Below are 23042 nucleotides of genomic sequence, written 5' to 3' on the forward strand. Positions count from 1 at the left end.
ATTTTAAATGTGTGGTACTCAGTTGAATGTATTCAAAAACTAAATATAAAATAGGACATATTTGAGAGGACTAATAATTTTGCACCATGTTGTGAAAGGAAATCACGTTTTCCAGCATTCTAATCCAAAAAGGCTCATTGTATAGTTTTCCTCAGCTCTGTGAGTTTTCCAAGGAAAGTTTAGTTAATGTAGCACGTTGGTAGATTTCTGCTTCACTCAGTTCCCATAATTAGCTGAGGTTAACCTAATGATTCCTGTGATCAGTGCAGGAAGCTGATTCAGAATTGCTTGGTGCTATTTTATGTTTCTGAAAGTTTTGTTCTGTAGGTCTCAAAGACACCAAGCTGAAGGACAGATTTCTGTTTCGGTTACTAGACTCATTTGTCAGTTGTCTAACTGGACAGAGTTTTTTCTCACAAACACTTTTGCTTCTGTTTGATAATAAAAGATATTTATGGTTTCCATCAAATAAGTTTTTTTTTTTTTTAACCTTTTTAAGGAAAGGCGCTCCAACAACTTCCCTGATTAGTGTGGCTGTCACAAAGTAAGTATGTGTGGCTTTCTTTTTCCTGAATATGGACTAATTTGAAAGGGTGATTGATAGGCCCTGACTTTTTAATCTGAGGTCAAAGAATCACATTTATTTAAGCATGGAATTTGGCTAAGCTCTTTTTCATTTGCTTGTAATATCATTTTTATATAGAGTGCTTTCAATGCCATGTCATTTAATTTAACTCTTTGGAAACATGCCAGATATTGACATATTTATTGAACTCTTACAGACATTATTTTGTCACTTGGAAAATGAAACCGTCTTCATTGGGAAGGAAATATTTTTGCAATTTAGAAGCCATATTTTTTCACTGTTCAACAAGTTAATGGTTTTGAGAATCGTTTTTTTTTTTTTTTTGAGACGGAGTTTCGCTCTTGTTACCCAGGCTGGAGTGCAATGGCGCGATCTCGGCTCACTGCAACCTCCGCCTCCTGGGTTCAGGCAATTCTCCTGCCTCAGCCTCCTGAGTAGCTGGGATTACAGGCATGTGCCACCATGCCCAGCTAATTTTTTTGTATTTTTAGTAGAGACGGGGTTTCACCATGTTGACCAGGATGGTCTCGATCTCTTGACCTTGTGATCCACCCGCCTCGACCTCCTAAAGTGTTGGGATTACAGGCTTGAGCCACCGCGCCCGGCCCTTTTTTTTTTTTTTTTTTTTTTGAGATGGAATCTTGCTCTGTCACCCAGGCTGGAGTTCAGTGGCTCCTTGGCTCACTGCAGCCTCTGTCTCCTGGGTTCCAGTGATTCTCCTGCCTCAGCCTCCTGGGTAGCTGGGATCACAGGCGCATACCATCACTCCTAGCTAATTTGTGTACCTTTAGTAGAGATGGGGTTTCACCATGTTGGCCAGGCTGGTCTTGAACTGCTGACCTCAGGTGATCTGCCTGCCTTGGCTTTCCAAAGTGCTGGGATTACAGGCATGAGCCACCATGCCTGGCTAAGAATAGATTTCTATCCAGCTAATATTTTTATTGCTTTTGCTTAATAGAGTGTTAATAAAACTGATTATGATACTTATCTCCTGATTCATCTAACACTAAAGTGTTCATCTTTTGGTTAAAAAATTATTAGCGTTTGACTTATTTATATTTGAGAACCTGGTAGCTCTGATTAAGTCATAAAAGCAATGTGACTGATTTATTATTCTGGAATTTGGAGGATGTATAGAGTTAGGGTGCCTTCCCGTGTAGGATTAGGGTGTACCTTTAATGTTCCATTGCATGCATGGTCTGCATTTTGATTTCAGAGTTGTTAGTAGAGAGATTGGCGTGGAGTTTGTGGGTAAGAGGGCTCTTCATATTAGAAGATTATTATTGGCTGGGCGCAGTGGCTCAAGCCTGTAATTCCAGCACTTTGGGAGGCTGAGGCGGGTGGATCACAAGGTCGAGAGATCGAGACCAACCTGGTCAACATGGTGAAACCCCGTCTCTACTAAAAATACAAAAAATTAGCTGGGCATGGTGGTGCGTGCCTATAATCCCAGCTACTCAGGAGGCTGAGACAGGAGAATTGCCTGAACCCAGGAGGCGGAGGTTGCGGTGAGCCGAGATCGCACCATTGCACTCCAGCCTGGGTAACAAGAGTGAAACTCCGTCTCAAAAAAAAAAAAAAAAAGATTATTATTATTTTTGAGACAGAGTCTTGCTCTGTAACCAGGCTGGAGTGCAGTGATGGCGATCTTGGCTCACTGCAACCTCTGACTCCCTGATTCAAGTGATACTCCTACCTCAGTCTCCTTAGTAGCTAGGATTACAGGCGTGAGTCACCACACCCAGCTAATTTTTGTATTTGTGGTAAAGATAGGGTTTCACCATGTTGGCCAGGATGGTCTTAATCTCCTGACTTCGTGATCCACCCGCCTCAGCCGCCCAAATCCTCCCTGGGATTACAGGGGTGAGCCATAGCTCCGGCCTAGAAGATTATTTAGAATACTGCCTTAGGAATTGGAAAATGGGCTGGAAAAGAGCAAGGGTAGTATGTATTAATTTTTAAATTTTTTATTTTGAGACATAGTCTCTGTCTCCCAGGCTGGAGTGCAGTGGGGCCATCTCATCTTACTGTAGCTTCTTACTCCTGGGTTCAAGAGATTCTTGTGCCTCAGCCTACTGAGTAGCTGAGGTTACAGGCATGTGCCGTCACCACTCCTGGCTAATTTTTTTTTTTAAAGACAGAGTCTTGCTCTGTCACCCAGGCTGGAATGCAGTGGCACAATCTCAGCTCACTCCAACCTCTGCCTGCCTGTTCAAGCGATTCTCCTGCCTCAATCTTCCGAGTAGCTGGATTATAGGTGCATGCTACCATACCTGGCTAACTTTCATAGACATGGGTTTTCACCATGTTGTCCATCCTGGTCTTGAACTACTGGCCTCAAGTCATCTGCCTGCCTTGGCCTTCCACAGTGCTGGGATTACAGGCATGAGTCACTGCCCGGGCCTAAAAATAAACATTTGTTTTTTGAAAAACAGTAGAATAATTAATGTGGAAGTAGTAAAATTGACTTAATAATTGTTAGGAAGTAGCTGGCTAAGGCCGGGCGCAGTGGCTCAAGCCTGTAATCCCAGCACTTTGGGAGGCCGAGGCGGGTGGATCACGAGGTCAAGAGATCGAGACCATCGTGGTCAACATGGTGAAACCCCATCTCTACTAAAAATACAAAAAATTAGCTGGGCATGGTGGCGCGCGCCTGTAATCCCAGCTACTCAGGAGGCTGAGGCAGGAGAATTGCCTGAACCCAGGAGGCGGAGGTTGCGGTGAGCTGAGATCATGCCATTGCACTCCAGCCTGGGCAACAAGAGTGAAACTCCATTTCAAAAAAAAAGGAAGTAGCTGGCTAAAATATTGTTCATTGTGTTACAGTTTTGCTTTAAGCCTTTTTTTTTTTTTCCTTTAAATGGTTTGAAACATTCACGTAGGAGTTTAATATATGCTGGTTGATAGTTTTCACAGCATTGAAAATGTTATCTGCTTTTGTAGCAGAAGGTAATCAGTAAATGATGCCAAATTTTGCTGGAATTAACCAAGGGTGATGCAGTGCCACAAGGAGGTCTTAAATTCAACTAAATGTTCAGATTCCCAAGACCACAGCCCACACATGGTTCCTCTGTGTCTTCAGTAAGACCACAGCCCACACATGGTTCCTCTGTGTATTCAGTAAGACCACAGCCCACATATGGTTCCTCTGTGTATTCAGAAGGATGTAGGACAGGAACATAGCTTGTGAGGGGGATGGCATCAGGTATTCCTCTTCAATCAGTGTTCTTGTCACAGTCACACAGGTACAAGGATGTAAAAGCCACATCGGACAGGTGTAGGATTACCCTGGCTTAAAGCCTAATGCCCCACAGAAACCAGAATCTCTTGTAACAATTGTAGCTTTCCGGGGCCACAGGGACATGCAATTAGAAGTGTCACTGCACTCAGGAAAAGCCAAAAACCATGATATTCCCATTAATAGCTCACTGATAGTTATCTCAGTTCAGATGCAAGTGACCAGGCAAGGGTCATTTTGACCATAGGCCGATTGTCTAAGAAACATTAAAGGCACCCTGACACTTATCAAGTAACTTGGATAACAGAGTTAGAGTTTAACTTAAAGTTAGATTCTCATGCCTTAGGGACAGGGGCTTGTTAACCTTTACCCATAGGCACAAAACAAAAGCCTTGCCCTTAAAGAGTGTACAGCCTGCTTGTGCAGACAATATATATACCCAAAGTCTCTGGAAAGAGTTGTGCAGCCTGAAACCTGGTCATGAACATGAGAGCCGCAGTCCATGATCCTTGATCGGATCCTGTATTGGAGGGAAGAAAGAAAACGGCTGTAAAGGGTATTTTGGGGGAACTTACTCATGTGTGATACTGGTATCTTTTCTATGAGAGTGAGTATAGGATTTGGGTCTTTTTGAAATTTAAACAAAATTGGGAAGTAGCCAGTCAGTTGAGATGACTGATGAAAAGAACCTTTGCTCTATTGGTCCTCTGGAAACTCAAAATGAATGGAATTCTATTTCAGAGAAACCAGAATTATTTGTCTTTTCTTTTTTTTACAACTCAAAATCAGATTTAAGTAGCATGTAACTGTATTTCTTATTTTAACAGGGGAACAAACTCTGCTTGTCCACAATTCTTTAGCCTGCAGGGTACTGATATTTTCTGACCGATGTGATTTGGTGGGAACTACCCCCAAGCTCCTTCAAGGTTCTGCGTGGTGGCCCCAGCTCCATCTTTTGTGTCTGTGGATTTATTTAGGTTTTGAGGATCCTTTCCCCTTTCCCAGTTTGTAGTTTACAACTTCTCTAACTCTGCTTTGCAGAGATGTGTTTAAATATATTTGCTGGTGGAGACTACCTCTAATTTCCTTTATTGTTTTCATTTCCTTTTTTTGTTTGTTTTTTTTTGTAATTTTTTTCATTTCCTTTTTATTTTCCTTTTTAATCATCGTTTTAATAGATTTGTGAAAGACAGAAAAAAAAAAAAAAGGCCCAGTGATGATGAATCTGCTGTCTTGAACCAGATGTATCCTCATAGTTTGGCAGAAAATACTTGAAAACAATGATAAGTTGAGCTGCCTGAAAAATGCTTTATATCTTCTATTTATGTTTGATGTTTTTTATCTTCTCAAGATTTTTTTTTTTTTGAAATGGAATCTTGCTCTGTCTCCCAGGCTGGAGTACAGTGGCATGATCCTGATTCACTACAACCTCCAACTTCCTGCAACCTTCGCCTCCTGGGTTCAAGCAATTCTCCTATCTTAGCCTCCTGAGTAGGTGTGATTACAGGCTCCCACCGTCATGCCCAGCTGATTTTTATATTTTTAGTAGAGATGGGGTTTCACCATGTTGGCCAGGCTGGTCTCGAACTCCTGAGCTCAAGTAATCCACCTGCCTCGGCCTCCCAAAGGACTGGGATTACAGGTATGAGCCACCACACCTGGCCTCAAGATTCTTTTAGGACAAAATAATAATAATAATAATTCTAATAGTTTTTTTTAAAACATCATTTTCAATATGTGAGGAGAAATCTGGGTCTGAATGTTTGAGGGCAGAGTCCGGTATAAAAGGATTCTTAATGTTAGAAGGCCATTTAGGAACAGTGACTTAGAAATGGAAAAGGGGGCTGAAAAAGCAAGAGAGTTGTATGTTTGAGGAATGTGAGAGAAAGTTGAAAAAAGGAGAGTCAAGTGGTGGGAATTTATTCTTGTTTTTTTAAAAAATGACATAAATCAGGCCGGGCACGGTGGCTCAAGCCTGTAATCCCAGCACTTTGGGAGGCCGAGGCGGGTGGATCACAAGGTCGAGAGATCGAGACCATCCTGGTCAACATGGTGAAACCCCGTCTCTACTAAAAATACAAAAAATTAGCTGGGCATGGTGGTGCGTGCCTGTAATCCCAGCTACTCAGGAGGCTGAGGCAGGAGAATTGCCTGAACCCAGGAGGCGGAGGTTGCGGTGAGCCGAGATCGCACCATTGCACTCCAGCCTGGGTAACAAGAGTGAAACTCTGTCTCAAAAAAAAAAAATGACTTAAATCAAATTATTGCTTCAATAATTGTTTTTTCTTTCTAGGATAATAGCCAAGGTTCTGGAGGACAACAAGCTGCCTGGTGCAATTTGTTCCTTGACTTGTGGTGGAGCAGACATTGGGTAGGTTACTAGGCTGAGAGCATCCTTCTGTTGAAGGACCTCAGGTTGACCAACTAGAATCATCTTTACTAGAGTAAGAAACTCACTATAACCAAGGAGATGAGAATGGTTTTTTGAAATTATTATTATTAGGACTTTGTTGGGTTCTTATTTTATGAATACCTAAGCTCTATTGGAGGATGAATAAGAATTGTCTTTCTAATTGCCAGAGGTACTATTTGTAAGGTGTTTATATCCTGAAATAACAAACTGCTGTAATGGTCGGCAGCCTGTGACTTCCTGACACTTGGTTTATCAAGGTGTTTACTTACAAAGAAACCTATGGAATTGAAGTCTGGGGTCTCACTGCCTGCCAAGAACCTAGTCTAATGTCTGAGTTTCTCAGCTGACAGAAAACGGGAACCCTAGGAACACAGCTTCTTTTTAATAAAATTATTTTTTTCCTTTTTAATTGCCATATAATTCACAATTCACATACCATAAAATTCCTCTTTTAAAGTGTACAATATAGTGGTTTTTAGAATATTCAGAGTATTGTGCAGCTGTCACCATTATCTTATTCCAGAACATTTTGATCAGCCTAGAAAGAAATTCCATATCCATTGACCATCTCTTCCCATTCCCCCTATGCTCATGCCCTGACAGCTACTAAAGACTTTTCTGTCTGTATGGATTTGTCTATTTGAGACACTGTATAAATGTAGTCATACAACATGCAGCCTTTTATGTCTTGCTGCTTTTACTTGACATGATGTTAAGATGAACACAGACTGTAATTGCACTGAACAGGGATGAAAGCTGAGGTTGTTCTTACCAGCTTAGACTTTCATTAGGTGAATTTTCTAGGAGTCAAGTCTTACAATCCATACTGGTGTGGCTAAAGTGTTAGTCTCTTCTTCCAACACTTTTAACGTGCTATTGTACTTCCTGGCAGTTTCAAAAAGGAGCAATACATTACTCTGTTTTTCATATTGATGAGAAAATTTTAGAAAATACATCTCTCACATGTACAATGCAGAGTGAAATATTATCTAAGTGTCATTTAAAACATGAGTCTTTCAGCCTTTGACTGTATTCTTGCATTCTGGGAGTCTAGTCCTTCATGTTGACCTTGCAATTGCTCAGATAATTATGGTAGTATGTACAGGAGCATGTTAAGTAGCAGCCACTTTGAGTATTAGTGCTCATGTTTGCTGGGTTGAACCTGGGAAGACTGACCTAGGTAATTGAGCCAAGTTGTCCAGCCCTACATTAGACTGATACTGTGGCTGCCCTACTTGGCTCACATTGGACCCTTTGAAGCACTGAACTCGGAACAGAGAGGATCAAATCGATAGTGTCTGATCTGCATTCCTTAGAAGCAACTGGAAATCCTAGCATAGCCTTTATAAGTCAGCTTCCATGAGGAATACTTTAAGGTAGAAGTCCTCAAACTTTTTGGCACCAGGGACTGGGACTGGTTTTGTGGAAGACAATTTTTCCATGGTTCACAGCAAGGGGATGGTTTTAGGATAAAATCATCCCACCTTGGATCATCAGGCATTAGTTAGATTCTCATCAGGAGCATGCAATCCAGATTCCTTGCATGTGCAGTTGACAATAGGGTTCACCCTCCTATGAAAATGTAATGCTGCTGCTGATTTGACGGGAGGTGGAGCTCGGGCAGTAATGCTTACTGGCCCACTTACTTGCTCACCTCCTGCTGTGAAGCCTGGTTCCTAATAGGCCACAGACTGGTACTGGCTTGGGGGCCCCCTGCTTTAGGATATTTCCCTATAGGCTTTTAAGTCTTAATTTTTAATTTAATTTTATTATCTTGTTTGTTGAGACATAGTTTCACTTTTGTTGCCCAGGCTGGAGTGCAATGGCACAATCTTGGCTCGCTGCAACCTCTGCCTCCTGGGTTCAAGCGATTCTCCTGCTTCAGCCTCCCAAGTTGCTGGGACTACAGGCACCTGCCCCCATACCCAGCTAATTTTTTATGTTTAGTAGAGATGGGGTTTCACCATTTTGGTGAGTCTGGTCTCAAACTCCTGACCTCAGGTGATCCACCTGCTTTGGCCTCCCCAGGTGCTGGGATTACAGGCATGAGCCACTGTGCCTGGCCAAGTTTTAATTTTTAATTATTTATTTATTTATTATTATTTTTTGAGACAGAGTCTCTTGTCACCTAGACTGGGGTACAGTGGCACGATCTAGGCTCACTGCAACCTCTGCCTCCCAGGTTCAAGTGATCCTCCCATCTCAGACTCCCAAGTAGCCTCCCGAGTAGCTGGGACTACAGGCGCATGCCACCACACCTGGCTAATTTTAGTATTTTTTGTAGAGACGAGGTTTCACCATGTTGCCCAGGCTCGTCCTGCCCAAGTTTTAGTTCTTAAAAGAATTATAGAGCAGTTAAAAGTCTGTAAAACTGGAATGCTCAGCAAGGAAATGCTAAGATCAAAACAGGAAAGACTTTCTTCCCTAACAGCTTCCTCTAGGTGATTTCTATTCAAATGCTCACAGCAGGTTAGCGTGTTCTGCTTTACTTATGAAAAACTTTTTGTCCCTTTTCATTGAAGACCTTCCATTGCCCCCCTGGGATAGATTTTCCTTTAGCTTTGAGGGACTGCTTTTCCAAGGGAACTTCAGTGCTGGGTACCATTTGTTGCCATTCCTGGGTTCTCCATGGTCTGACTGACCATGTCTGTTCCCTTGCAGCACAGCAATGGCCAAAGATGAACGAGTGAACCTGCTGTCCTTCACTGGGAGCACTCAGGTGGGAAAACAGGTGGCCCTGATGGTGCAGGAGAGGTTTGGTAAGTGTTGGTTTTCTGATAAGGATTTTAATTCTCTCAAATATGGAGGTGAAATCTAAAAGTTGAGTTTTTGTTTTCCTTTCAACCTTTTCCATGGAGACAGTGGTGATGTTTATTTGAATGTCTAAGTAAAAGAAAAGGGTACAGTTATTAGCAGTTGAATGTTAGGGAGGTCCTAAATTTAAATATTAAAATTTATGAAAAGAAGTCATTTCTCACTAAATGGATATATTAAAATATTTATCAAATTCTACTAGTCCTGTTTGGCAAATTAAAGAAGAAAAATGTCGTCATTTAAACAGGAGCACTGAATACAGAACTTAGAGTGAGTATGGAATAAAAGGCTTAAATCCGCTCTTGTCTCATGTCTATTTCATGGATACACGATTGAAAAAGGCTGTATAGACATAGCTTTGTATACTGTACTGTGCTTTATGGATGATTTCCAAAGTTTTCAAGGATAATATGGGCTATGAATTTTTGGCTGTTAGGCTGAATTTTAGACTTTAACCCCAGCATAAGATGAGACTTGACTAGTTAATCTGTCAGCTATTTAACTCTGTAGGCATTGCCAACATAGATTTTTGTATATCAGTCTTGTGCTCTACAACCTTGCTGACCTAATAAAAAAGGTCAGCGCTGACCTAATAAAAAAGGTCAGCAAGGTTGTAGAGCACAAGACTGATATACCAAAATCAATTGTATTTCTATGCATTAACAATGAACGATCCAAAAATGAAATTGAGAAAACAATTCAATTTATAGTAACATCAAAAAGAATAAAATACTTAGGAATATGTTTAACAAAAGAAGTGTAAGTCTGTTGCACAGAGTACTACAAATCATCATCAAAATAAATTAAAGATGACCTAAATAAATGGATATTCCCTTTTCATTTTTTAGAAGATTTAATATTGTTAAGATAATCAGTATGGCCCATATGATCTACGGATTCAATGCAAGTCCTGTAAAAATCCCAGGTTTTTGTTTTGTGACAATTGCCAAGTTAATCCTAAAATTCATATGATAATGCAAAGGACCCTAAAAAGCCAAAACAATCTTGAGAAAGAAAAAAATGGTTGGACACTCCCTTCTCAGTTAAAAAGTTTACTGCAAAAGTATGGTAATCAAGACTATGTAGCACCAGCATAAGGACAGACATAAAGATCAATGGAGTAGAATTGAAAGTCCAGAAATAAACCCTTGTGTTTATGGTCAGTTGTGTCAAGGGTGACAAGATATTTCAATGGGGAAAGAGTAGACTTTTCAACATGAAATATCATGCAGACTTTTAAAATTTTTATTTTATTAATTTTTATTTATTTATTTTTCTGAGACAGGGTCTGACTCTGCTGCCCAGGCTGCAGTTTGGTGGCATGATCATGGCTTACTGCAACCTCAACTTCCTGGGCTCAAGCAGTTCCCCCACCTCAGCCTCCCAAGTAGCTGGACCACCATGCCCAGCTCATTCTTGTACTTTTTTTTGGTAGAGACAAGGTCTTGCCATGTTGCCCATGCTGGGCTGAAACTCCTGGGCTCAGATCCCACCGCCTTGGCCTCCTAAAGTGCTAGGATTACAGGCATGAGCCACCATGCCCGGCTTATTATGCAGCCTCAAAAAAAAAAAAAAAAATCCTATTACATGCTACAACATGGTTGTACCTTGTACATATTGTGGTAAGTGAAATAGGGTAGTCCCTAAAGGATGAGTACTTATGACTCCAGTCATATGAAAGATGCCAAAATCAATGAAATAGCAGGGTGGCTACCAAGAGCTGGGTGTAGGGGAAGGAGGGATTAGTGTTTATAGGGTATGGAGTTTCAGTTTTGCAAGATGAAAAAGTTCTAAATATGGCTGTACAATAATGTGAATGTACTTGACACTACTGAACTGTGTACCATCTTAACCATTTTAAAGTAAGTTTTACGTTGTGTGGATTTTCCCCCACAATTAAAAAGAGAGAAAGAAAGAAACCTATGACCCATAAAGCTACCACAAAAATCCCTCCTTACAATTTGATAGTGTCTTCCAGTCTTTTCTTTGGGCATTTATATTTAGTTGAGATTATATTATTTCCATTTTATTTTTTTGATGTCTTAATACCTTTCCCCTAAGTTATTAAGAGTCATGAAAAGAAAACTTATTCTGTAGTATTCCATCATGATGACCAAATTTTATTTAGCTGTTTCTTCAGTGTTGAATATATTTGTTGATTACCTACTTAGGTCAGGACTCTTGATAGACATTACCAACCTATATTCTAGAAAAGTTATATAGGGAGAGAGATCCAAGATGGCTAATTACTAGCAGCTTAGGATTATAGCTCCCAGTGAAAGCGCAGAGAACGAGAGGACGCCACACTTTCAGACGAATTTTTGTTGCTCATGGATCAGGAGATTCCCAGTGGAGGAGCCCCATGGGTCGCCAGCATGACTCTTGTGGCTGGCACAGCGGTTCTTGATGCAGAGTAAATGGGACTGGGTCCCCTTTTGGTCAGCGTTTGGAGGTCCGGGAAGGCAGAGTCGCCTATTCAGCTGATTGAAAAAAGGGACTCAAGAAGGAAGCCAGACGGAGATTCCCGGGCAGAAAAGCACCACGAATCTTAACATGGCTGTTTTGGCCAGCGCAGTGCGTTGCTCAGATTCCGGCACTGGGAATCAACAAGGTGGACGTCCACTCAGAGACCTAATTTGAAAGTCGGTAATTACAAAGATGACAGGTGGATAAATTTACAATGATGGGAAGAAACCAGCGTAAAAAGACTGACAGTACCCCAAATCAGAATGCCTCTCGCTCTACAGGGGATCACAGTTCCTCATCAACAAGGGAACAAGGCCTGATGGAGAACGAGTGCATTCCATTAACAGATTTAGGCTTCAGAAGGATAATAAGAAACTTCTGTGAGTTAAAAGAACACGTTCTAGCCCAATGTAAAGAAACTAAGAACCTTGAAAAAAGGTTTGACAAAATCCTAACGAGAATAGACAATCTAGAGAAGAATATAAGTGAATTAATGGAACTGAAGAATACAATATGAGAACTCCGTGAAGTATGTACAGGTTTTAACAGTCGAATTGATCAAGCAGAAGAAAGGATATCAGAGGTCGAAGACCAACTTAATGAAATGAAACGAGAAGACAAGATTAGAGAATAAAGAGTAAAAAGGAATGAGCAAAGTCTCCAAGAAATATGGGACTATGTGAAAAGGCCTAATTTACATTTGATAGGTGTACCTGAATGTCATGAAAAGAATGAATCCAAACTGGAAAATATTCTTCAGGATATTATTCAAGAAAACTTTCCTAACGTAGTAAGGCAGGAAAATACTCAACTTCAGGTAATACGGAGAACACCACGAAGATATTCCTCAGGTAGAGCAACCCAAGACACATAATCGTTAGATTCACCAGGGTTGAAATAAAGGAGAAAGTTTTAAGGGCATCTAGAGAGAAAGGTCAGGTTACCCATAAAGGGAAGCCTATCAGACTCATAGCAGATCTCTCAGCTGAAACCCTACAAACTAGAAGATAGTGGGGGTCAATATTCAATATCCTCAAAGAAAAGAATTTTCAACCCAGAATTTCATATCCAGCTAAATTAAGCTTCATAAATGAAGGAAAAATAAAATTTTTCGCAAACAAGCAAGCACTCAGAGATTTCATCACCACCAGGCCTGCTTTACAAGAGCTTCTGAAAGAAGCACTATACACAGAAAGGAACTACCAGTATCAGTCATCCCAAAAACTTACCAAAAGGTAAAGAGTATCTCTATAATGAAGAATCTATATCAATTAATGGGCAAAATAGCCAGCTAGCATTAAATGACAATATTAAACTCACAAATATCAGTATTAATCCTAAATTTAAATGGATTAAATACCCCAATCAAAGACACAGACAGGCAAATTGAATAAAAAGTCAAAACCCATCAGTTCGCTGTATCCAGATCCATCTCATAAGCAAGGACACACAAAGACAAAACAAAGGGCTCGTGGAAGACTTACCAATCAAATGGAGAGCAAAAAAAAAGAAAACAGGAGTTGTAACTTTTGTCTCTGACAAAATAGACTTTAATAGTAACAAAGACTAAAAGAAACAAAGAGGGACATTACATAATGGTAAAAGGATCAATGCAACAACAGGAGTCAATGATCATAAATATATATGCACCCAATATAGGAACACCCAGATACATAAGACAAGTTCTTAATGACTTATAAAGAGACTTGGACTCCCGCACAATAATAGCGGGAGACTTTGACACCACATTGTTAATATTCGACGGATCAAGGAGAAAGAAAATTAACAGGGACATCTATGATTTGAACTCAGACCTGGAACAAGTAAACCCAGTGAATATTTATAAATTCTTCACCCCAGTTCCACAGAACATACATTTTTCTCAGTATCATATTATGCCTATTTTGAAAGTGACCACATAATTGGAAGTAAATCACTCTTAGCATTTGCGTAGCATTTCACAGACTTAAATGAAATATTGGTTGGCTGTTTGTTATTTTCTTCCCTTATTCCTTCCTGTCTCTGCTGTTAAGCACAATTATCGGCATAAAAGAGGTTTTTAATACCTACTTTTAGATTGCATTCCAGCCTGGGCAATAGAGCAAGACTCCTGTTCTCTCTCCCCATTTCTCTCTTTCTTTCTTTCAAAAAAAAAAGAAAAGAAAAGAAAAGTTATATAGCAGGCCATGAATACCATTCTTTTTTTTTTTTTTTTTTTTTTTTTTGAGACAGTCTTGCTCTGTCACTCAGGCTGGAGTGCAGTGGTGCAATCTCGGCTCACTGCAACCTCTGCCTCCTGGGTTCAAGTGATTCTCCTGCCTCAACTTCCCAAGTAGCTGGAACTACAGGTGTGCACCACCATGCCCAACTTATTTTTGTGTTTTTAGTAGAGATGGGGCTTCACCACGTTGGTCAGGCTGGTCTTGAACTCCTTACCTCTGGTGATTTGCCCGCCTCAGCCTCCAAAGTGCTGGTATTACAGGCATGAGCCACCATGTGTGGCCTTAGACATATGTTTATTACTGGTCTTTTGATCATAAATTTCCTTAAGTGAATTTTAAAATCAGCTTCCATGTGAATAACTTTTATTCATTTGTGATAGCAGGAGCATATGTGACAACAGGAGAGTATGTTCTCATTTTCTTTTTTTTTTTTTTTTTTTGAGACGGAGTTTCGCTCTTGTTACCCAGGCTGGAGTGCAATGGCACGATCTCGGCTCACCGCAACCTCCGCCTCCTGGGTTCAGGCAATTCTCCTGCCTCAGCCTCCCGAGTAGCTGGGATTACAGGCATGCGCCACCATGCCCAGCTAATTTTTTGTATTTTTAGTAGAGACGGGGTTTCACCATGTTGACCAAGATGGTCTCGATCTCTTGACCTTGTGATCCACCCGCCTCGGCCTCCCAAAGTGCTGGGATTACAGGCTTGAGCCACCGTGCCTGGCCTTGTTCTCATTTTCATTGCTCTGAAACAGGTAAGCATGAAGTGCATATATATATATGTATACATATATAATTTTTTTTTTTGGGGGGGGATGGAGTCTTGCTATGTCGCCCAGGCTGGAGGGCAGTGACACGATCTCAGTTCACTGCAACCTCCGCCTCCTGGGTTCAAGCAATTCTTCTGCCTCAGCCTCCTGAGTAGCTGAGACTACAGTTGTGTACCACCACGCCTGGCTAATTTTTGTATTTTTAGTAGAGATGGGGTTTCACCTTATTGGCCAGGCTGGTCTCAAACTCCTGATCTTGAGATCCACTCACCTCGGCCTCCCAAAGTGCTAGTATTACAGGCATGAACCACCGTGCATGGCCTCAAGTGAATATTAATTACAAAGAAATGTGACTGTTATTACCAAAAACCAGCAAATGCTACACCAACTCTAGTCTCTGCTGCAATCATTGAATTAATGACAGTTTGCTGGCTACAGTATAGCACTATGCTAGGTGTAAAGAAGAAAAGGAAGGAAACGGAAGCTTTTATGCCTGATGTCCACTTCTCCTGCCTGGCTGCAAGTGATGTTTGGCAGAAGAGGAGGGATCTATACTTTCTACATCTCTCCAGTTCTCTATCAGGTGCTCTCTAACTACACTCCTAACCACCAACTCTCCCAAGAAAAGCACCTATAACTTAAGACTGGCAGATATATTTTAAAAATTATGATTCTATTGCTACTACTTAACGAAGAACTAACTGCTGCTGTGAGTAAGGAAAAGGGGAGAAGGCAGAGAAGATGAAATCTGCTAGGGTAATTTAAGATATCTATTCGAATTCAGAGCCCATTTTTAATTGGAAATACACCAAAATATTTAGTAATAAAGGGAAGCAACATCTTCAACTTACTCCAAACAGTTCAACAGTAATATGCACTCACAGAACGTGTGTGTGTGTGTGTGTGTGTGTGTGTGTAAATGTGAATAGATGTTGCTGAAGTGTATGCACAGATGTTGCTGGAAAGAGAGAAAATGATCAATCAAATGGGACAAAATGTAGGCAATTAGGGTATGCAGGAATACTTTCTCTTTCTCTGGCATAACCACAGTAGTTACCAAATTAGGACATTTGATATTGATACAATAGTAATGCTACTTTAAAATGAGAAAATAAGTTGAAAAATAATTGGGATAGGGTGTAATTGAGATAGCTGTATGATTGGGATAGGCTATATAAAAAATAATTTGACAGGCTATATAATTTAACAGGTAGGGTTAGGCTGTATAGCAGTGTGTAGTAAATACGGAACTAGCCATTCATTTGTATGTGTAATTTTTTTAAAGGGAGAAGTTTGCTGGAACTTGGAGGAAATAATGCCATTATTGGTAAGGCTGCCCTTTCGTTTTTGTTTGTTTTCTGTTCATAGTTTCTACAATTGCCATCCTGAATATATGGAACTTGTCTCATTTAGGATCTCATTTCTTCCATGTTGCGTATGCCTGACACCTAGTTCCTGTGTTTAGGAATTTTACTGGGGAGATAGGACACAAGCTTGGTTTGAAGGCAGAGGTAACTAGGAAGGAAAGGTATCGTATTTAGAACATGTTACCTGGGACCTAGAACCTGTCAATAAGGCTTCCATTGCCATTGGAGTGTGGCATTATTTCTTGTTTTTTCTTCTTATGTTGGATGAAAACTGTCTATATTTCTCTAGAATAACTTAAGTAACTCTTATGTGACTTGATCATTTCTTTAAATTTCAAAACATTATTTTGTCTTTAGTGGAATATTGAGTGCTTTTATATTGAGAAGAAACATGTCCTTAAGGCATTTTTAAAAAATCACCGGCTGGGCATGGTGGCTCATGCCTGTAATCCCAGCACTTTGGGAGGCCGAGGCGGGTGGATCATGAGGTCAAGAGATCGAGACCATCCTGGTCAACATGGTGAAACCCCGTCTCTACTAAAAATACAAAAAATTAGCTGGGCATGGTGGCACGTGCCTGTAATCCCATCTACTCAGGAGGCTGAGGCAGGAGAATTGCCTGAACCCAGGAGGCGGAGGTTGCGGTGAGCCGAGATCGCGCCATTGCACTCTAGCCTGGGTAACAAGAGTGAAACTCTGTCTCAAAAAAAAAAAAAAAAAATCACCTATAGGCTTAGAGACTACTTAATGCTCTTTTTCAACTGTCTGAATTTGTCACAAAAATGCTTAGATATTTGTAGATGACACATATAAGAAGTATGTGTAAGATATAAGTAGATGGTGAAGGGTTTGTTCTGGATGAACTTTTTTTTTTTTTTTTGAAATGGAGTCTCACTCTGTCGCCCAGGCTGGAATGCAATGGCATGATCTTGGCTCACTGCAACCTCCACCTCCCAGATTCAAGCTATTCTCCTGCCTCAGCCTCCCAAGTAGCTGGGATTACAGGCACACACCACCACACCTGGGTAATTTTTGTATTTTTAGTAGAGATGGGGTTTCACCAAGTTGACCAGGCTGGTTTCGAACTCCTGACCTTAGGTGATCCACCTGCCTCGGCCTCCTAGAGTGCTTATATTACAGGTGTGAGCTACTGTGCCCAGCCTCTAGATGAACTTTTAAAGAGAGACTTCAGTACAAAACAAAGTTTGCATTTAGTGAGCACTAGTGTCTGCCAGGTACTATGTTCAGCTGTTTTATATGCATTATTTTATTTAATCCCTACAACAATCCTATGAAGTAAATACTGCTATTAATCTAATTTGAAGGTTTTATTCTGAGACTTAAAATGATTGCGTACCTGAAGTAACAGGATAGCAAATGACAAATGCTACTACTTGTATCTTGGCAGCCAGATCACAGAGCACAGCTCTTCCTTAACTGCCTACTACCATCCATTGTTACCCTAGGCATTATTGCCCCATTTTTAGATGAGGAAACTGAGGCTTGAAAAGTTAAAATAGGCTGGGTGTGGTGGCTCACACCTGTAATCCCAGCACTTTAGAAGGCCAAGGAAGGCAAATTTGAGACCAGCCTGGACAACATGGTGAAACATGCTGAGGCAGGAGAATTGCTTGAACCTGGGAGTGGGAGGTTGCAGTGCGCTAAGATCACACCATTGCACTCCAGCCTGGGTGACAAGAGTGAAACTCCATCTTAAAAAAAAAAGCAGGCCGGGCGCGGTGGCTCAAGCCTGTAATCCCAGCACTTTGGGAGGCCGAGGCGGATGGATCACGAGGTCGAGAGATCAAGACCATCCTGGTCAATGTGGTGAAACCCCGTCTCTACTAAAAATACAAAAAATTAGCTGGGCATGGTGGCACGTGCCTGTAATCCCATCTACTCAGGAGGCTGAGGCAGGAGAATTGCTTGAACCCAGGAGGCGGAGGTTGCGGTGAGCCGATATCGTGCCATTGCACTCCAGCCTGGGTAACAAGAATGACATTCTGTCTCAAAAAAAAAAAAAAAAAAAAAAAAAAGCAAAAAACCCCCACATTGTTTTATACCAGCTAACAAATACCTGTCTACCTGTTTTGCTTCACTGACGGATGTGTTTGTGCTTTCCTAAGCCTTTGAAGATGCAGACCTCAACTTAGTTGTTCCATCAGCTCTCTTTGCTGCTGTGGGAACAGCTGGCCAGAGGTGTACCACTGCGAGGCGACTGGTGAGTATGTCTGCATAGGCCTGCGAGATTGTCTTGCTCTTAAACACTACTTTTTAACTGCTGTTAGGGAGATGTCAGCGATACTGTTAGAACAGCGTGCTCTCTAGATACAGCTGACAAATATGTGGCCCAGTTCTCTTTCCGTGCTCATGGCACATGTTGTTAATCAATCAGGGACTTTGCCTTTTCCCTACCCCAAGCTAATCAGGGTTCCACCACCAGTTGATTGGAGTTGGACTAGGAGATGAGAACTATTTTCAGTCCTACTCCTAGAACAATATGGAAAAAGTCCAATGTAACGTAGAGAATAAAACAAGATAAAATGTTAAAATTATTAAACTACGGCCGGGCGTGGTGGCTCACGCCTGTAATCCCAGCACTTTGGGAGGCCGAGGCAGGTGGATCATGAGGTCAAGAGATCGAGACCATCCTGGTCAACATGGTGAAACCCCGTCTCTACTAAAAATACAAAAAATCAGCTGGGCATGGTGGCACATGCCTGTACTCCCAGCTACTCAGGAGGCTGAGGCAGGAAAATTGCCTGAACCCAGGAGGCGGAGGTTGCGGTGAGCCGAGATCGTGCCATTGCACTCCAGCCTGGGTAACAAGAGTGAAACTCCCTCTCAAAAAAAAAAAAAAAAAAAAAAAAAAAATTAAACTATTAGCTAAAAATAGAGTCTTGCTTTTTTATAAAAAGATTTTAAGTAGTAAAACATTTTAAACATTTTGGGCTGGGCATGGTGGCTCAAACATATAATTCCAACATTTTGGGAGGTCAAGGCAGGAGGATTGCTGGAGCCTAGTAGTTTGATACCAGCTTGGGCAACATAGTGATACCCTGTCTCTACAAAAAGTTAAAAAACATTAGCCAGGCACGATGGCTCATGCTTGTAGTCCCAGCTACATACTTGGGAGGCTGAGGCAGGGGGATTGATAGAGCCCAGGACAAGGAACATGCAATTAGCCATGACTATACCACTGTTCTCTGGCCCTGGGGACAGCGCAACATCCTGTCTCAACCAATCAATGAATGAACATTTTAATTTTTAGCTTCAAGTCTAGTCTTAGCTGTGACTTGAAATGACGTGATTCATTGAAAAGCAAATGATTCTGTATACCCTTGACCTCTCTATATACGTATGTAGTCTGCATACGTATATATAGAGATGACAGATTGACTTTAAGTGTATGTAAGGGGAGATATGGTTTAGCTTCGAAGTGTGGTATTTGGGAAGTTTAATCTCTATACTTAAGATTGAGCTGGACTTCAGTTTAGTATGTGTTACAACTTTGATTTTTATGACTTTATGGTATGAAAAGACTATACAATAACTGAGCAAGTTTTTTTTTTTTTTTGAGACAGTGTCTTGCTCTTTCGCCAGGCTGGAGTGTAGTGGTGCGATCTTGCTCACTGCAACCTCCACCTCCTGGGTTCAAGTAATTCTCCTGCCTCAGCCTCCTGAGTAGCTGGGATTATAGGCGTGCACTACCATGCCTGGCTAATTTTTCTATTTTTAGTAGAGATGAGGTTTCACCATGTTGGCCAGGCTGGTCTTGAACTCCTAACCTCAGTTGATCCACCCACCTTGGCCTCCCAGAGTGCTGGGATTATAGGCAGGAGCTACTACACCTCGCCCTGAGCAAGTTTTAGTTAGGTACAAAATTTGGCTGCATTTACCATTTAGAAAAAATGCTTTTAGCTCTTTTGAACTTGAGCCATTTTTTATTGTTGAGTTTTCCTTTTGTAATAAAAAAAGGCCTTCAGCTGAATTATTAAGGAATTGGCTTTGGGCTTTTGCTCTCATTCACAATGAGTGTGAACAAATTCTTTATAAGACTGACATCTAAATTAATTAGAATAAGCTAAAAGATAGATGAAATTTATCTTTACCTTTCTCAAACTTTTCTCTTTGTTTTTTTTTTTTTTTTTTGTTTTTTTTTTGAGAAGGAATCTTGCTCTGTTGGCAAGGGTGCAGTGCAGTGGCATGATCTCAGCTCACTGCAACCTCCACCTCCCAGGTTCAAGCGATTCTCCCGCCTCAGCCTCCCACGTAGCTGGGACTCCAGGTACCCACCACCATGCCTGGCTAATTTTTGTATTTTTAGTAGAGACAGGGTTTTGCCATGTTTACCAGGCTGGTCTCAAACTCCTGACCTCAGATAATCTGCCCGCCTTGGCCTCCCAAACTGCTGGGATTATAGGTGTGAGCCACTGTGCCCAGCCTCTCACAATTTTCATACTTGTTTTTTTCAGGTGTTTTGCACAAATGAAAATAAATCTTTATTTTTACATAGCTGACATTCTTAAAAAATCTGATACTATATTTGTAATGTTACAGTTTATTAAATTTGTTCATCATACACATTAAATTGCCGTTAAAGATTACATTAAAGCTAAGAAAAAACCATGTACTCCAAATGATTATACCCTTCATTACATGGTAAAATATGAAATTATATGAAAGCCAAAAATTTCACTATTCAGCCAATTTAAATTTTTTTGTGTGTGTTTTGGAGCAGATATTCATAGATGTCCTTTATATTAATGTTAAATATTAATAGATAATATTAGCCATTGTTCAAATAGATTTCCTTAGAGTTAGCAGTGTGCATATATATATAAATTCATAAATTCCAGTACTGTGGGCTGCTTCATGACTAGTTCTCATAATGTCAGTTCATTCATCACCTGGAGACTAACTCAGAGAATAGTTTGGCAAGTTCAGCTCTGCCACTAGGAGCATAGCATGGACCTCACAACTACCCAGAGAGTGCAGGGGTTATCCTCACCTAATTAAGGCCTCCTCTGGAGACCTATGTAGCCTGGGGCTAAGTGTTTGTACTTACTAAGCAGCAGTTAGTTACCACTGTCCTCTGTGTTCACTGAGACTTAGAGTTACAGTATGGGACAGATGTACTTGAGGCCTTCTTTAATGCATTTGCGAAGTTTAGCCAAATACCTCCTTGGAAACTTGATAAAGACATGGCTTATGGACGGGGTGCAGTGGCTTATGCCTGTAATACCAGCACTTTGGGAGGCCGAGGTGGGTGGATCACCTGAGGTCAGGAGTTCAAGACCAACCTGGCCAACATGGCAAAAGCCCATCTCTACTAAAAATACAAAAAATTAGCCAGGTGTGGTAGTGGGTGCCTGTAATCCCAGCCACTTGGGAGGCTGAGGTATGAGAATCACTTGAACCTGGGAGGTGGAGGTTGCAATGAGCTGAGATTGTACCACTGCACTTTAGCCTGAGTGACAAAGTGAGACTGTCTCAAAAAAAAAAAAAAAAAAAAAAAAAAAAAAGACATGGCTTATGATTTTATTCTAACATCTACCTAAAAGGAAATTTTAAACTTCATATAGTTAATATTAAAGTGAGAAATAATATAATTAAAAATAAAACATGCTTTGATTTCCTTATGTTTTTAGAGGTTACCATATTTCAATAACTTTAAATAATATTATTCATTGTTTAAAAATATATACATTGATCATACCATGCCCTCAAATACCTCTTTTTTTGCTTAGTTTGTGCATGAAAGCATCCATGATGAGGTTATAAACAGACTTAAAAAGGCCTATGCACAGATCCGAGTTGGGAACCCGTGGGACTGTGAGTATCTCCTTCTGTTTTCCAAGGATCCCTTTTTGAGAGCTGTTGTTTACAAGTGTTTCTGATCTGAGTTTTGGAGTTTCTTTCCCTTCCCTGAGAGGCCTGAAGCCACATGAAGCAGATTATTAGGCTTTCGGGTATCGTGTCTGCTCCTAGGTTTTGACCCTGGGTGCTTGATGTGGGCTGGTGGGTGAGACTAGGAGAGGTTGTTTAGATGGGATGAGACTTAGTGAGCTTCTCTCTCATTACTATTACCCTTGTCCAAGCCAACACTGTCCCTCTTGTGGAAGGCTTTAAGAGTCCCCTAACTGACCTTTCATATTGCTACAGAGTGATTTTTATTTTATTTTATTTTTTTGAGACGGAGTTTCGTTCTTGTTACCCAGGCTGGAGTGCAATGGCGCGATCTCGGCTCACTACAACCTCCGCCTCCTGGGTTCAGGCAATTCTCCTGCCTCAGCCTCCTGAGTAGCTGGGATTACAGGCACGTGCCACCATGCCCAGCTAATTTTTTGTATTTTTAGTAGAGACGGGGTTTCATCATGTTGACCAGGATGGTCTCAATCTCTTGACCTTGTGATCCACCCGCCTCGGCCTCCCAAAGTGCTGGGATTATAGGTGTGAGCCACTGTGCCCGGCCTTTACAGAGTAATTTTTAAAATGTAATCAGATAATTCACTCTCCTGCATAAAATACTTCTCATTGCTTTTAGATTTTTTTCTTTTCTTTTTTTGAGACATGGTTTTACTCTGTTGTCCAAGCTGGAATGCAGTGGCATGATCTCAGCTCACCGCAACCTCTGTCTCCTGGGTTCAAGCAATTCTCCTGCCTCAGCCTCCTGAGTAGCTGTGATTACAGGTGTGTGTCACCATGCCCGACTGATCTTTGTATTTTTAGTAGAGACAGCATTTTCACTTTTTTGGTCAGGCTGGTCTCGAACTCCTGACCTGAAATGGTCTACCTGCCTCAGCCTCCCAAAGTGCTAGGATTACAGGTGTGAGCCATTGCGCCAGGCCTGCTTTTAAATTAAAACCTAGAGTCCTCTTGATTCCTTCTTTTTCTCAGGCTCCGGATCCTTAACGGTCTGCTGTCTGCCTCCTGCCCTGCTTGCCTTCTCACCAGCCTTCCTGTGTCCATTTTCCCTCTTGGTTTCAGAGTTCCATCTTCTCCAACCTCCTTTCAGTGTTCCAGATGTGTCAGGCTCTGTCCTGCTGTGCTGCACTGTCTCCTGGAAACATTCTTCACCCAGGGTGGGGATGGCTTTGCTAACATTCCTCATCCTCATAGAGGCCTACCTACAGCTTCCTTCTTCCTCTGTCAGTGGGTCACTGTCAG

The 23042-nt window shown here is 41.2% G+C and overlaps 1 protein-coding gene across 2 annotated transcripts in view; it reads left to right on the forward strand.

Moving 5' to 3' along the window:
• Window positions 1–23042, forward strand: part of ALDH7A1 (aldehyde dehydrogenase 7 family member A1) — a 58996-nt gene that overhangs the window by 22488 nt on the left and 13466 nt on the right. The window contains exons 7-12 of one of the 2 annotated variants that reach the window (XM_039469694.2): window positions 500–544; window positions 6118–6195; window positions 8899–8996; window positions 15791–15832; window positions 17999–18093; window positions 21623–21707. In XM_039469694.2, coding sequence (XP_039325628.2) covers window positions 500–544; window positions 6118–6195; window positions 8899–8996; window positions 15791–15832; window positions 17999–18093; window positions 21623–21707 — 443 coding nt within the window. The remainder of the gene's footprint in view (window positions 1–499; window positions 545–6117; window positions 6196–8898; window positions 8997–15790; window positions 15833–17998; window positions 18094–21622; window positions 21708–23042) is intronic. The other variant, XM_074382001.1, reaches the window with a different exon arrangement.

The sequence above is a fragment of the Saimiri boliviensis genome, chromosome 1 (assembly GCF_048565385.1).
Source record: "Saimiri boliviensis isolate mSaiBol1 chromosome 1, mSaiBol1.pri, whole genome shotgun sequence".
In the NCBI taxonomy this organism is placed as follows: Eukaryota; Metazoa; Chordata; class Mammalia; order Primates; family Cebidae; genus Saimiri; species Saimiri boliviensis.